This window comes from Leucopleurus acutus, assembly GCF_964270905.1.
Source record: "Leucopleurus acutus genome assembly, chromosome: 20".
Lineage (NCBI taxonomy): Eukaryota > Metazoa > Chordata > Mammalia > Artiodactyla > Delphinidae > Leucopleurus > Leucopleurus acutus.
Window position 1 is genome coordinate 14,276,745 of NC_139162.1, and position 17,071 is coordinate 14,293,815.

General features: G+C 38.8%; 1 protein-coding gene across 2 annotated transcripts; it reads right to left on the minus strand.

Annotated features, from left to right (window-relative positions):
- Positions 1–1,977: 1,977 nt before the first annotated feature.
- On the minus strand, positions 1,978–9,429 carry CMTR2 (cap methyltransferase 2). Of its 2 annotated transcripts, none has more exons than XM_082863575.1 (2): positions 9,156–9,429; positions 1,978–5,537 (listed from the first exon to the last, which is right to left on the minus strand). In XM_082863575.1, exon 2 carries the CDS (start codon positions 5,516–5,518, stop codon positions 3,218–3,220), a length of 2,301 nt encoding a protein of 766 aa, XP_082719701.1. In that variant the 5' UTR covers positions 5,519–5,537; positions 9,156–9,429; the 3' UTR covers positions 1,978–3,217. The 2 variants fall into 2 exon arrangements, with proteins under 2 accessions (XP_082719701.1, XP_082719702.1); XM_082863576.1 differs by lacking the exon at positions 9,156–9,429 and adding an exon at positions 7,293–7,327.
- Positions 9,430–17,071: the final 7,642 nt, after the last annotated feature.

Below are 17,071 nucleotides of genomic sequence, written 5' to 3' on the forward strand. Positions count from 1 at the left end.
AAACAAAACTAAAAATCTCCTTTTTCGTACTTTCACCTTCAAAAGCAAAAATACACTAAACGAAATATGTTGCCCTTTTTTAAAAAATCAATGAAAAGTATTAAATATTTAAACATGGAAAATAAGATTTTGATTGGGTTTATAATCAATATTTTCATTTCTAAAAACGTGAGGTATTAACTGATTTCATATACCCATACCACATATAACAGTACCGTAACTAACATTAAAACTATTCAATTAATGATCTCATCTGGATATAAAAGATAAGGTTTAAATATTTAAAAGACCCAGTATTCTCATCAAAGATAAGTAAAATAACAAAAGCATAATAAACATGCTTTTTCCAACTATCCTAATATCTTGCTTCTTTCATTACACTCCAAGATTTTTGGAGTAGAAAAAAATTTTTAATGCAAATCTTTTTAAACAAAATAATTAAAGATAGAGAAAGTCCACAAATTTGGATTTTAAATTTATTCAGAAAAGATACTTTTAACACATTTAAATATTTATGTGACATTAGGATAATATATAAAAGCCCTCACTAAAATACAAAACTGACTTTTCTCTTAGGGAAAACAAAAATCAATATTGAAGAAAGTAAATGTGTAAGACCTCTTTCTCTAAGTTTGTTAGGAAACACATTTGTGATGTTTAAATTTTCTGGCTGTTAAAAATTCCTTTCATAAAGCATCACAATTGGGACTTCCCCGGTGGTGCAGTGGTTAAGAATCCGCCTGCCAATGCAGGGGACACTGGTTTGATCCCTGGTCCGGGAAGATCACACATGCCGCGGAGCAACTAAGGCCGCATGCCACAACTTCTGAGCTGGAGCTCTAGAGCCCGTGAGCCTCAACTACTGAGCCTGCATGCCATAACTACTGAAGCCCACGCACCTAGAGCCTGTGCTCCGCAACAAGAGAAGCCACCGCAATGAGAAGCCCGCACAACGCAACAAAGAGTAGCTCCCCCCGCCGCCACAACTAGAGAAAGCCCGCACGAAGGAACGAAGACCCAACGCAGCCATAAATAAATAAATAAATAAACAGCATCACAATTAAGTTAAAAATCTCAAAATCTACTAAAAAGAATTTTTTTAAGAACAGTAACTAACTTGATAAACTATACAAATCATCTCTCATCTTATGGTCCTCCTCTATTTTTTTATTCATTTTTCAGACAGCATTTTTCCTTCCCTTTTTCTTAAAGAGAAATTCTTATAAATCATTGGTACCCGACAGCTACATCCGGTTCAATATGAACTTTCCTCCAGTTGTATCTCACCTCTAGAGCAAATTTGAATCCAATAAACCAGATGAACAGCAACTGATCCTAAACACTGGATTAAAAACCAAAATACACTCTACCATAAACCAGGTATGTTACATATTCCAACACAGGTTAATGTTAAAAACAACTAAGCATTCAATACTTATTTGAGGGGCTTAAAAGAAAGTGTTAGTACCAGAACCTGGACCTAGGCTTTCAACTTCATTCTAATCAAATAGTTAAAACAAGTAAAAACAAACTGAGTCATTGTACTGGACCAAATCAACCAAGGCATAAAGACTATTTAAGCGCAAAATGGTTTCCCCAGAGTGGTTTTTGATTCTCTCTTGGTAACCAATTTTTCTATCAGACTTCTACCATTATACAACTATAAAAGCTTCCATAAAGTCACAAGAAGAAAATCACATTTCTTTCAGAAATCTACCTCTAGTACTCCACACCCTCCCTGACAAGAAGTACATCTACCCTCTTCCTCCCTCCCTTAAGTATTCAATTTCTTTCCTGAAGCAGAGCTTCCATAAATATTGCAATATTAAGGACTAAATTTTAATGAATACAAATCAGAGGAAATGAAGGAACATTAACTCCCATTCAAACCTTCCTTTAAAAAAATGTGTTTCCAAGTTATATTTTTAACTTCCCCATGATTCTCTTTAAAAAACTGAACACAAAATCTCTCTGCTAATGACTTTATTCATAAATCTATAATGGAACTCAAAATAGCAAAGAACATGAAAAAATTCAGGTTAATATTTGTCAACCAAATACATCAAAGAATATGTTTACTTTTCATATAACTAACAAAAATGTCTAAAATGCACATGTGACAATACACATATTCTTCACTGTGCAGAATTTCAAAGTAACAAAGATCTGCTTAATTCAGTTGGCCAGAATAGCCCACTTATACTGACAAATACATATAATTCAAAAGAAATCAAACATAATTGATAAAGTAACGATCTCATGGTTAATCTTCTGGTAAAGTGCTACTTTCATACTGAAAAAAAGAATTAATGAAAATTTAAAAATGATGTTATACCATCATTCTGAAAGTGTTAAAATTTCTCTTCAGTACTCACTACATTCATCACATTCACATGTCCACATTATGAGACCATAAACATTACTTTGCAATTTAAAAAAATCTTTCTGTTCACAGATTATTTCCCAGAAGTTAAAAATTACATACCATTGCTAAGTGAAACTTTTCACTCATATAGGAGTGTTTTAGACACAATAATTTTTCATTTTTTTAAACATGATCTTTGGTTCGAAGCTGTCTTGATATCCTTTCTAGTTGGATGGTTGTGGTTAAGTAGAATATTTATAAAACAGCACAGTAGCTTCATTTAAACCACAGAAGTAAACTGGATCGATGGTCTAAAGGCAATGAATGGCATGTATCAAGATGTCTGGCATGATGAATTCCACATATCCATAACTGACATGGTCAGTATTAAAGGAAATTAATGTTGCTGAGTAGTGGCTCACCTCCTTTCATCAAAGACCTCTATCAATTCAGTAACAGTATTAGCCACTGAAAGAAAATTAGTTGGAAAAAAAATCTAATCTGAATGAAGGCACACAGGTGCAAATCTTAAGCGGATAAATAAGACCAACTGCATAAACTGCATATGCAAGCATGGGTGTGTCCACCCCAAGCTCATACACACTTCTCATGTTTGAGGTTGAATATCATCACTGCAGATATTCTACCACATAGAAAACTCTATGTCTGTGAGTGTATATACCCTAGAGGTCAGAACTAGCTGATGGCTTTCCAGAGAAAATGAAACTTTATATGATGCAAAAGTTGTCCTTTCCTCAAAATAAAAGGTTTTAAATCAATACAAAGGGATGCAATACCAGTGGAAACTGAAAGATGCCATGAAGTTAAATCTCAGAAAGGACAAGTTCAACTTCATAACTGAAGGCTGCTGATGATTTCTTCTCTCTCTCCTTGAATAATCAAATGCAAATGCCTTTTAGCAATGGTAGCATTCAAATCCCACAAAAAATCAAGTAGTGTGCCCTTAAGGAGCACCTCCATTGGCACAAACTGTAAAACCTGCTGGGGTGCATCAGAGTTAACCAAAGCGCTCAACAATTCATTCACATTCTGCAGATACTGGAAAACTGGGTTTGGAAGGTCTTGATAACCAACACAAAGCAGAACTGCACAAGTCTTCAGGGGCTCGGAAGAGGTGGGACAAGAAAACGTGATGAATCTAAAACAGCTGTGGAGTACAAAGATCAAACCAGCCATAAATCTTGTAAAACAAGAAAGTACAGGCAAAATCATAATATCTCCTGTATGAAGCTGCTGCAATGAATGTAGAAGGCAGTCCAAAAATAACTGCTGGTAAGCTGGGTCTCCATCATGAAGCAATGAACAGCTAAAAGTCATGAGTTCAGCTGATTCCAAGAGCTGAACTTCCAATGGTATAGGTATTTTGACATGTTGGAGAGCTGGAAAACCCACAAGCAGGCACTTTACTTGGTTGCTGGGTTCTACATCCTGCTCATCCTGAAGGCATTTTGTAAGGCTAAACACCTCAGAAAATACCAATTCTTCAGAAAAAATGTGACAAGAACAACAATACTGCTGTTTTGGCCTAAACTTGGAATCCAAATTCAAGGCTCCTCCCAATGACTTTTCAATTGCCTCATTAAGAGCCTTTAAAATTTCACCATCACAGAAAGGAGAACAGTTTACCCTTGGCAGTTTCTTTCCCTGTAAAATCTGCCATAAGTGACACTCAAGATTGGAAGCTGTCCCTTCTAAAAGAGCACTTTGCCCAGGATGATATGCAGCATGTTCTTCAGCCCAACTATTAAAGTACCCTTTGGCCACCTTATCTTTCCATGAAAGGGTTTCCAGCATTTTCCTTTCATTGTAGGTTTTAAAATATCTGTTCCTCTGCCCAAACCATTTTGTATTTGTACTACAACCAATATTAGATTTTTTCACTAGCCAATTATTTCTGGAAAGAGGCTTCAATTGAAACTTTTGCATGAAATACTGAACAGCATAGTCCCTTAAACTATTCAGCTTTGCTTGTTCCCCTTCTCCCATGCACTCAAACAGACGAATGTTCTCGGAAATAGTCTCTAGCTGGTATTTATGAAAGAACACACAACATTGTTCATGTCTTTTAAGAAAAGATTCGGGAATCATGTGATGGGGAAAGAGAGCTTTCCTGGTCATTTCAGGCCCAAAATTCAGCACCATCTTAGATAAAAGAGGATAGATTGCCTCTCTTCCCTTATAGTAGAGACATACCACATAGACTTCTGAGTTTCCTGCCTTGCTGGTAGCAGGTTTGAAAACATGGACTTTGTCAAAAGAACAGTTTAGCAGGTACATCAGGTTTATGGAACAATGTTCAAACAAAGTAAACATCTTCAGAACAAAAGAGCCACCACTTCCAAGAGTCATCAGAGCAGTGACAGCTTCACAGTAATGCAAAGAAGAGACTAAAGCTTCTTGTTCACCTGGGTTTCCTTGGCAATCAAAACTTCCATCTGCAGTGATCAAGTGAATGGTATCCATGCTGCTTATGAAATTCTGAAGTCCAGTCAGATATTTCAAGGTCATGATATCGCCGGTGTTATCTGGACCAAAGTACCAGCAACGTAAGGTATTTGCAATAAGTCGGTCATCCATAATCATCATAAGATTGTCATTTGCTTCATGGTATGGATTCAAAGTATTAGCCACCCAACTCCAATCACAGGGGAATCGATGGGATTTTAAGTAGTGATTGAGACTAGCTATAAAAGCTCCAGGAGCTTCACAAAGGTGTAGAGAATTCAGTTTTCCATTCTGAAAAGCTTCCTGTGGAATAAGTGGAAAGCTACACAAAATTTCATGAAACTTACACCATGCTTGAGTACAAAGTTCAGCGTTCACAGATTTTCTCACATGAGAAATTATTTTCCCAGCTTTATTAGTGAAAGCCGTGTGCTCATGCCACTCATCCAATTTCTTATCACTCAGTAGGTTTTTCACTTCATTTAGAGAGCTCTTCAAATCAAGAAATACATTGAATTCCGTGTGGTCACAGGTGAAAATCTCACTGGAATCTGGTAACTGCCACTCATCGTTAAGTGGCTTGCCATAAGAAAAGTTCTTGGCAAAGAGTTCAAAAATATCAGCAAGAACATCTGGGCTGAATGTCTCAGGACTTGAACCCAGTGGTAGCTTTCTGCACTTACTCATTTTCAAATTAAATTAAAATCTAGAAAAAGAAAACACACAATTAAATGGATCAAATTTATTAGTGAGTGAAAACTCATCCACAGCAAACTGGATCACAATCATGACAACCCACAAAAAATGGGAAGACTAATGTCAGCACAGTTCATTACATGATGAGGCAATCTGGAATAAAGAATAAAGGCTTTGCTATCCGATAGACCTGGGCTCAAATCCCAGCACTGCCATTTACAGCTTAGTAAGAGGCTGTGGGCAAATAACTCTACATCTCAGTTTCTTATTTAAAAAATTGAGGTATCATTTTTTTAGATGAGGATAAAACATGCTAGCATATAAAAAGCATATACCAAAGAATATTCATCAGTGACTGGCAGCTCTTATTACCAAAGTAACGCACCGAGCTCCTCTCCAAAGTTCTCCTCTACCCATCACTGAGACACTGCCCACAGGGCCCCAAACACTTACTTAGACTAAGATTCATCCCTGAACGTGACCTTTGATCAAACTCTAAGTGACTTTTAGCTTTTTTTAGCTCCCTCCAAATCTCACTTCCTTCCAGGAGAGGTTCCCGCACCTGAACCCAGCACTGGTCCTGTTACCAGACCTCTCTGACACCACCCACTTACTCACCTACAAAGATTGCCAAATATATCCTCTGTCCAGATCTCACTCTCTTGCTAAATCACACACTTTGGTGGTACCAAATCGCCTTTACAGGCTACCAGCAAACACTCATCACCATATTGCTTGTCAACTGTGGTGTACCTGACAGGTTAGCCTCCTGATCAATGTTGAAACTGACCTACAGTTCACCCTGGCAGGTCTCTAAACTAGATTCCGGCTTTATATGCTTGGTCAGACAGCTCCATGCTTGTATTATAAAATATTAATTTTTTGCACAAAAACTTAATACACTTTGAGAGAATAATTTTAAACTGAAGAAATATCCTTAACGAATATACAAATTACAAATAGTAACCCTACATTCTGTGTTCTAACACTGCCTAAGAAACCAAAAACATCTGTCCAATGGAAAGGGATGGGGTACAAGAGAAAGAAGCAAAGCTTAATGGCATAGTGTTGGAAAAGTTCTAAATTCCAGCAGATACAGCAATGAGTATTACACGGTACTTGCTGGCACAATGTTAATCAATAGGTGCTTCAGTTCATGACTACTGCATTTACTTAGCATATTCAATACATTCTACACCAGTCTGAAAATTAAAATGGGAGATAAAGGTGAGCGGGCAATATAATAAACAAAATAACAGCCAGAAGACTGTATTCTGTTAGCATTTGTACTCTTCTCTTAACACACTTTTTTATCCTTCTACATTTTTTTTTTTTTTTTTAAGCTGTACGTGGGCCTCTCACTGTTGCCTCTCCTGTTGCAGAGCACAGGCTCCGGACGCGCAGGCCCAACGGCCATGGCTCACGGGCCCAGCCGCTCCACGGCACGTGGGATCTCCCCGGACCGGGGCACGAACCCGTGTCCCCTGCATCGGCAGGCGGACTCCCAACCACTGCGCCACCAGGGAAGCCCTACATTTTATTTAAATTATTTATAAGTATAGCAGAAACTAACACACCATTGTAAAGCAATTATACCCCAATAAAGATGTTAAAAAAATTATTTATAAGTCTGTCTACTCTACTAGCTTGTAAACTTCTTAAAGTAACAAGTATCTTCTTAGCCATTTCTGTTTGCCACCATATAGTTACACATTGCACAAAAATTGCGGATAATCACAGTTACCCATTAATATATTTTTCTTACCTTAGATTTTTTTTAACTGTTAGAAGCTATATTAGACAAACTTCTGAAAGATGGCAAAAAGAAGGCATTCACTAAAATCCTAAATAAAAGTAAATGAGAGTTTACTACAACAAGTTATTCTGTCCTAATTCACACTCTGCTAACTGGAAACTACAACTTTTAGATTTCAACTATATTCTATTTTGGAAAAAGTCTGATTTTAGTCATGAACTTCACATATCAATTAATGGTTGTAGGTAAGCTCTGAAATCTTACTTAAGCTAACAGGTAATTATTCTCACAGGAAAACAACTAAAGTGATTCAAACACTCCATTGTTCTTCCCAACTATACCTGTGGAACACAGACCAAAATTACATATTTATATATAAATTGTATATTATATTGAATAACGTTCAGGTCAATAATCCACAAATTATCCAAACATTGTTTCCTACTATCAAATTCCCAGAATCCAACTGCTTCTCACCCACCTCCAGCTATCAGCCTCCTGATTGTAGACACTGTCAACTCTCTCCTGGATTACTCCCATAGCCTTCTCACTGGTCTCTTTGCTTCTACCCTTGCCTCCTACATTCTATTCTGAAACATACCCACCACAGTAACTTTGTAAGACCTAAATTAGATTGTATCCCTGCTCTGCTCAAAACTGGGCTGCAGTGGCTCCCCATCTCAAAGTAAGGGCCAAAGTCTTCACAGTAACTTACAAGGCCCTTGAAGATGTCTGTCCTCCACCCCCACTCCATCTCTAACCTCATTTTCTAATACTACCCCTCTTACTAATTGTGTTCCAGCCACACAGGCTCTCTTGCTGTTCAGGTAAGACCTCAGACACACTGCAAGGGGAAAGTCTATCTATGCACGAGTTAGTCCCTCCGCCTGGAATGCTCTTCCCTCAGATATCTGCATAGTTACTTCCCCTACCTCCTTCAAGAATTTACTCAAGTGTCACTTCCTCTGTGAAGCCTACCCTGACATCCTAATTTAAAATTGCATCTTGCATTACCAATGGTAAAGTAAAGGTAAGAACCTTGCTGTATTTTTTTTTCTTTTTTCCATGGCACTCTTTTCCTTCTAACACATAATTTACTTATTTATGTTTACTATTAACTGTCTTCCCAAAACTACAACCTAAGCTCCACATGGCAGGGATCTTTGTTTTCTTTACTCACTTATCATTCCAAGAAGTTAGAACAGTAAGCACTCAGTACACAGTAAGCACTCAATAAGTATTTATCGAATAATTGAAGGGATATCAGATTAGCACAAAAGGCACTCCTCCGATTAGGTTCTGAATGTCTTAACAATGCACTTCAACGTCACTCTAGCACCGCAATACTTAACAACAAAAATGCTTGTGGTTTACAGGATATAAGGTAAAAGTTTCCAGTATGTGCTCCTCTGTCCCTCTCATTAAGCACTCCAAAGAGCTTTGTGGCATTGTAATTCTGCTACGAGGGTCAGTATTACCATTCTTGTTTTGCAGAGTCGAGTAGGGAGTCATGTAGACCCCCTGCTCAAAGCCACGAAGGGAATACCCGCAAAATTCGCCGGCCTAACACAAAACCCGCAATATCTCATATACAATTGTTACTCCTCCAACCAACACTTAAACGAAAGAGTTTTGGAAGTGTTTCCACCAACTCCTCCTCCTCCTAGCAACGGTGAAAATAATGCCTAGTGTGTATCCAGCGCTTTACTTTGGGCGAGGAGCACCCAAGACCTAGTTTCCTCTGATGGAAGTGAGTCCCAAGCTCCATTCGAACGGTCCGGCACTGACCCGGAGGAACTTCAGTTCCAGCCCCTGCCTAACCCACTGGAAAGTCGAAGGAGGACCCGGGCTCGGAACCAGGGCCTGGATTACCTTCGCTCACGCCCACCTCAGCCCCCAGAGTCTACAGAGGCTGCGCTTCACTCCCTCTCCTCAGTCGAGGAGGGCATTCTCCACTTCCGCTCGTGGGGATGATTTCCGGGAGCGTCGCTCCTTCAGGCCTTCTGTGTCCCCGACACAGTGAAGGGAGGTGGCGCGCCGCGAGGCCGGGAAGGAGGCAGGGACCTGCCCTCCTTACTCTAGTGCTGCAGGACACGCGGAGCAGAAGCACTCCTCCAGGCTGTGCCGCCGCCAAAAGTCGGCAGACGACAGCCCGAGAGCCCTGACACACGCTCGCGCATGCGCCTCAAGGCCCGGCTGGCGTCACACGTCAACGTTACGCACGCCAGCGACTCTCGCAGCGCCGAGAACTCGGCTCTCTAGGTTTCGTTTCTCCTCAGGTGCAGAAGCTGGGAAACTCCAGCCTCCCGCCCCAAGGCTGCTATGGCAACTGCGCGCACAGACGGAGCGTCCTTTGGCCCTGCCCCCTCGAGAGTGGATGCGTGGGATGGGGCGGGGCCAACTTGTCTGGGACACGCTGGCCCCGCCCACCTGGACCCTGGGCAGAGGTTTTCTTTTGCCGTTGGGTAGAATTGAACTCCTAGTACTGCTTGACTTCAAACTGGTGCTCAGAAGAACATGAGAAAAGCCAAGCTAGGGAAACTACGAAATAACACTCTGTTATCATAACACATATATTTATAAACCAATAAGAAAAGATAACCTCAGAAGAAAAATGGGAGATTTGAACAGGCCATCCAAAAACAGTAATATAGCCAATAAGGATATAGTACAAAGCTGTTTAACTTTTTAAAAAATAATTAGAAATGTTTTCTTTTCACTCAACTTAGCAAAGATTTTAAAAGATCGATAATAGCTACTTTTGGTGAGAATGTGGAGAAACAGGTTTACATACTGTGAGGAAGAGTGAAAATTGGTACTACCTTACAAAATGGCCTTGCACCTTAGCCCAGCTATTCCCACTCCCAGCAATTTATCTTTAGAAAACAAACAACTGGCACTCACTTTGGACAAAATGTTTATTACAGCACCTTAATTACATCAATAACAAAACCTGGTTACTCTAAATGTCTGCTATAAGGAAATTAAATTCTTTATGGTACATCCATATAATGAAATACTATGCAGCCATTAATAGGCCATATATGCCAACAGTATTGTGTGAAAATAGAATATAGAACTGTGTGTAGAGTTTGATCCATTTATGTAATATATATATACACACATATATATGTATATATGCACACATATATGTATGTGTATATATATGTCGATGTATATATGTGTGTGTGTGTGTATATATATATATATATATATATATATATATATATATATATATATACACACACATTTTTTACAAGTCTTCCAGGACATGCATCAGTGGAGAAGAAAGTCTTTTCAAAAAAATGGTGCTAGGACATTTGGATATCTATATGGAAAAAACTTTATTTGGACTCTTACCTCACATAATAAAAATAGATTTCATTTGGATTGCCAATCTACATTTTAAGGATCAAACAATAACTCTTTTAGCAGAAAATGTAAGAGGACATCTTCGTAACCTTTAAATAGGCAAAAAGTTTATAACAGGATGGAAAAAGCACTAATCATAAAGAAAAAATATATATAAATTGAACTACATTAAAATTAAGAATGTTGGGCTTCCCTGGTGGCGCAGTGATTGAGAGTCCGCCTGCCGATAGGGGACACACGGGTTCGCGCCCCGGTCCGGGAGGATCCCTTGTGCCGCGGAGCGGCTGGGCCCGTGAGCCATGGCCGCTGAGCCTGCACGTCCGGAGCCTGTGCTCCGCAACGGGAGAGGCCGCAACAGTGAGAGGCCCGCGTACCGCAAAAGAAAAAAAAAATTAAGAATGTTTATTCATCATAAGAAGGCACTGAGAGTGAAGAGGCAACCTATAAAGTGAGAGAAGATATTTACCATACGAATATGTGACAAAGGACTTGCATCCAGAGTATATAACTCCTACAAATAAATGAGAAAAGATGTCCCAGTGGAAAAATGGGCAAAGACCAGAAAAAAACTTCAAAAAGATGGTATCCAAAAGGCCAATAAACATATGAAAAGATGCTTGACCTCATGTTTTGGGGAAAATGTAAACAAAACCCAAAATGAAATACAATTACACATCAACTAGCTAAAATGAAACACTGAAAATATAATTGTTGGAGAGTTTGAGGGGCGACCAATGGAAAGCTGTTTGTAAGAAAAAGATCTTCCAAGATCTTCCAAACTCACGGGTTGTTTGCCTTTTTCAATTTTTTCGAGGTATAATATATACAGTCAAATGTTCAGATCTTAAGTGTACTACTCAACCATTTTTGCCAAAGGCCTATTAAATATTCCAGAAATTTCCCTCGAGCCCCCTCCCAATCTCCCAACCCCAAGAAGCAACCATTAATCTGCTTTCTAACACTACAGTTTAGTTTTGTCTGTTCTAGAATGTCATATAAATTCTATCATTACAGTTTATAATTTTTAGTTTCCAGCCCCTTTCCATTCAGTGTAATTTTTTTTTATATTGTAGGGGAGAAAAAGAATCTTTCTCTTCTACCCTTCTAGGTTCTTGGCTGGGGCTCTGTGACAAAAGATATATTGATGAAAGAAAGGCATATAAATTTATTAATGCTTTTTGTGACATGGAAGCCTTCACAAGGAAATGAAGATCTGAAGAAACTGTTTTTACACTAGGATTTGGGGGGTTTTTTTTTAATTAATTAATTTATTTATTTATTTTGGCTGCATTGGGTCTTCGTTGCTGTGCTTGGGCTTTCTCTAGTTGCGGTGAGCGGCGGCTACTCTCCGTTGAGGTGCGCAGGCTTCTCATTGCAGTGGCTTCTCTTGTTGCAGAGCACGGGCTCTAGGCGTACAGGCTTCAGTAGTTGTGGCATGCGGGCTCAGTAGTTGTGCCTCGTGGGCTCTAGAGTACAGGCTCAGTAGTTGTTGCACACGGGCTTTGTTGCTCCATGGCATGTGGGATCTTCCCGGACCAGGGCTCAAACCCATGTCCCCTGCCTTGGCAAGCAGATTCTTAACCACTGCACAACCAGGGAAGTCCTATACTAGGTTTTTATACTAGGACCTGAGTGTTTTTACATAGGTTTGATGAGAAGTGGAAAGTCGTGGGAAAATGTGACAAATGAGTATGAGCTAAGAGGGGCAAACTGGGGGAAATTTAGCAAGGTACGTTCATTTAAATTCCTGTTGGAGTCCTTCCATCTTTGGAGATAAGGATGTTTCTTTCCTCCAGGCACAGGGAGGGCATCTCTCACACAAGGTTCTTATGACCTGCTTCAGAGCAAGGTCAGAGAGTCTTTCCTGCACCTACCATTTCTTAAATTCCTTTAGCTTAAAATATTCAGTATGCCAAGACACCATATTTGGTGGTAGTGTGTTCTGAACCCTGACAATATTCATCCATGTTGTCTTCCGTATCTGTAGTTTGTTCCTTTTTATTGATAAGTAGTATGCCATTATATGGATAGACCACAGTTTAATTATCTATTCTCCTACTGATGGACATCTGAGTTCTGTTTCCGGTTTGCGGCTATTAGGAATAAACCTGCTGTAAGCATTCCAGTACAAGACATTTTGGTGAGCATATGTTTTCTTTACTCTTGGGTAAATACCTAGCCGTCATATGGCTGTGTAATGAAGTAGATCAGGGTTTCTCAACCTTAGCATTATTGTCATTTTGAGAATCACCAAGGGAGATGTATGTGGAACTCTCCAAGCAACCCTCAAACAGTTTTCTCAAGTGCTCGCACCATTTTACATCTCTACCCACAGTATGTGAGCATTCTGGTTGCTTCACATCTTCACCAAATGTTGGTGTTGTGAATCGTTATTATTTTAGCTATTGGTGGGAAATGTTTGCTTTTTACATCTGATTCTTAATAAATAGTAATTAAAAACTAAAAGCTGTGGATATTGTTCTTTCATGGGACCAAAGACTAGATAAAGGATATGTAATCTCTTAAACACAATCACTATGTTCCCCAAAGTTTATAAATATAATCAGGAATATTCCAAATAACAAAGCTTATAGTGAGCCTGTCTTTACTAAAATAATCACAACATTAACATTTTTTGAGTACATAATATGTGCTAAGCACTGAAAACTGCCGTTTTTCATTTCCTCGTCTCAACAGCTTTATTTGGTCAATATATGTATTGTCCCCCCTTTTTTTTTTTTTTTTTTTTTGCGGTACGCGGGCCTCTCACCGTCGTGGCCCCTCCCGCCGCGGAGCACAGGCTCCGGACGCATAGGCCCAGAGTCCACGGCCCACGGGCCCAGCAGCTCCGCGGCACGCGGGATCCTCCCGGACCGGGGCACGAACCTGCGCCCCCTGCATCGGCAGGCAGACCCCCAAACACTGCGCCACCAAGGAAGCACCTGTCCCCATTTTATGAACAGGGAAATCAAGGACCAAAGTGATTAAGCAATTTGCTGAAGGTCATGCAGTCAGTCAGTAGTGGAGTCAAGGTTCGGACCTAGGTCTGCCTGACTTCAAGGCCAATCTGTTCTGCAGAGAATTTCTAGAAATTGCCTCCAGTAATTTAAAAACAACTTTATAGTCCACATTCATGGCCAGAAATGCTTATAGTAGGCCAGTAATTTAATTTTTTTTAAAAAAAGATGAGTTTTATTCATTTTGTCCTAAAAGCAGGAAGGTAGATTGTCGCAAAGTTTTTAGAAAAAATGAAATATAATGAATGAATGAAATTAGTATTTAAACCTTTGCAAAGTTCAAAGAAAATAACCAGGCCTTGCACTAATGTATTTGCAAATTTGTATTAAAATGCAGTTATGTGAATGCATTTAGTTTCAACTTTTTAAAATATATTTTGATGATCATACACAGTACCTGAGTGGAAGCTAGCTACAATTAGTTATTCTTTCCAGTTCCTGAGTGTTCCTTATATTCAACTGGCATGACTACAACATAAGTAGCATCCAAGAATTGAAACAACTTGGCTCCCTGGCCTCTACTCTGATTATAATTCTGTCAAAGCAAACAAAAACTAAACTGATTCTGTGATCATTTATCACCAATCAACTTGCTGAATCTCTAATTACATCCTCAGATTCTGTGAGGTGACAATGTACAAATCGTGGTTCCAAAACCCCAGAGGGAGTTTTCTGGGGTGATGGAAATGTTCTATATCTTGATAGGGGATTTAGGTTAAGAGGTATATGTATCTGTCAAAACTCATCAAATGGTACAATTCAGATTAGCATTTCACTAAATATAAATTCTGCTTTAAAAAAAAAAAGAGCCACAAATAAATATTGAGCTCTAGGTTAACCATTTGCATGCTGAAATGTTTAGGGGAGAAGTATACTACATCTGCCCCTTACTTTGAAATGCGCTACACATAAGATGGGTTGATGGATGGAGAAAAGGACGGATCGATGATAAAGTGAGTATAGCAAAATGTTCACGACTGTAGAATCTAGGTGGTGGACATGTGGCTGTTCACTATGTAATTCTTTCAGCTTTTCTCTTTTGAAATTTTTCATAATAAAATATTGGGGGAAATAAACAGAGATTCACAGCATGAAAGGCAAAACATGGCATCTCTTTCCACTAAAAAACAAATAAATACATACAATGAGTATCTAGTACTTCCCATTAATGCAGTAAAGAGAGCCTCCAAGTGAGCTTTAGGTGAACAGCTTCGATCTGGTGAAGACCAGGTGAATGTCTTTATGGCTCAGTCATTTGACCCACTTACCTGACTTAGTGAACAGCATTCAGGCTTGGTTTTGACCATTACACAATCTTAAACTGTTCCTATTCTGTCACATAGTGTTCTGCTTCCTCTCTTCCTTCCACATGGAATGGACTTGTTGTTCAAAGGCAGCAAACTAAGGGAACATTGACACTGAAATTTCAGAAGTCAATAAAGGTTATAACCTGATAATAAGTCTTCCAATTTCCCTCATGACAATCTTCCACTAGATCTTTAAATTGTATTCTGATCAAAATTCTCATGCAGCACCTTAAACTGTCAAAATACAATGTTAGAAAGAGAAAATATAGTAAAAATTATAACCAATTTGTCTATTCAGCCATTGGTTAGAACTTGTACATGGTGGTATTTGAGGAAAAGTGCTTGAAAACAGCAGCCTATAGTCTATTTTTTTTTCTTACTGTTTGGAAACTAAACAAAAATTATTAAAGCAAATCAACTAATTTTTAAGCATAAATACAAGAATTTTAAATATCTGATCATTAAAGCAGTTTTTGTCTATCTTTGGTGCTGTAAACATAGCTAAACTTCATTCTGCATTTTAAAATATCCAGGACTAAAACTCAATATGAAATGTCTTCCATAAAATTTATTTTTTAACAATTTATGTTTTTTTCTCATATAGTTAATTTAAAGTTAACAGAGTGAGTCACTTACTAAAGGAAGAAAAGTCAAAATGTGTTTTTATATGTTATGAATAGCATTCAAGATTATATTTAAATGAACTTTAAAACAAGATTTATAATACAGTCATTGATAATATGCTGACCTAAAATGTTTTTACTTAAAATTAATTCTTTATTTTATTTTTGTAGAAATGACCAAAATGACTTTTTTTAAATGTAAGGGTTTAAGAGAGGATGTATATTACCGTGAGATGGTCTCAGGAGGTTAAAAAAAAAATTAGTTGGGAAACATTGACATGTGGAATAGAATACAAGACATGGCCCACCCTTGAAGCATTAAGCAATTCATTGCAGACACGATGTTAAAAAATAAATAACATTATACAACTAAGTACTGTATCGTACAGTACAGGTTAAGTGTTGTAGGAGTCTAAAGAAAGGGGGAACTAGTAATGAAATGATAGAGGAAAGAGACTTTAATTTTTCCCTTAAAAGGATGTTATTATTTGGGGAGAGGGAAAATAACATAAGTGAAAAAACAGGGAAGAGGAAGGTTAATTGCAGAAAAGGGACGGAAAGTTAATAAGATTAAAACGCTATATAGGTGGTATCTTAGTTCAGGCTGCTATAACAAAATACCATTGACTTAACCAATGGAAATTTGTTTCTCACGGTACTGGAGGCTGGGAAGTCTAAGATCAAGGTGTGGGCAGATATGGTTCCTGGTGAGGGCTCTCTTCCTGGCTTGCAGAAGGCTGCCTTCTCACTGTGTCCTCACAAGGCAGAGAGAGAGTGAGGAAGCTCTCTGGTCTTTTCTTATAAGGGCACTAATCCCATCATGGGGACCCCCCTCTCATGAACTCATCTAAACCTAATTACCTCCCAAAGGCCCCACCTCCAAATACCATCACATTGAGGGGGAGGGCTTCAACATATGAATTTTGTGAGGACACAATTCAGTACACAGCAGGTAGTGAAGAACCAGAGTATAGAGGACCATTGAAGCCAGACTGAGGTGCCAGAATCTGCAGCAATAGACATGGTCAAGAAGAAAAGAAATAACTAAGTTTGGTTCTTAGAGAGTTAGGGATGGTAGAGGAATAGCCAAGCAGAAATATCCTGGAGGGAGTTTGAAATCAATGGGTGGCTGAAGTTCAGGTGAGAAAACTGAACTGAGGTAACACTCAACCCTGTGAATTTTTAAGTACTTTGTTATTATTTATTATTAACATCCATTATGATACTTCATTCAGAAGTGAAATCCATACCAAAAGTTGTTAAAAGCACTAGCCCTGGGGATTCTTTCTGTTAACAGCTCACCTAACACTGTCCCTCCTTGGGCTCAATACGGCTTCTCTTTTTGAACGGTTAAGCATATCAGCTCTAGCATCTGAGTGCCTAGATTAAAATCTTCATCTAGAGCTCTGTGACCTCGGGCAAGAAAAATCTCCAAGGGTCTCACTGAGGATTTGCACTTAGCCCATATC

Bases quoted from the DNA above. Each gene is read 5' to 3' on its own strand.
- CMTR2 (XM_082863575.1), bottom strand. From the start codon at position 5,518: ATGAGTAAGTGCAGAAAGCTACCACTGGGTTCAAGTCCTGAGACATTC.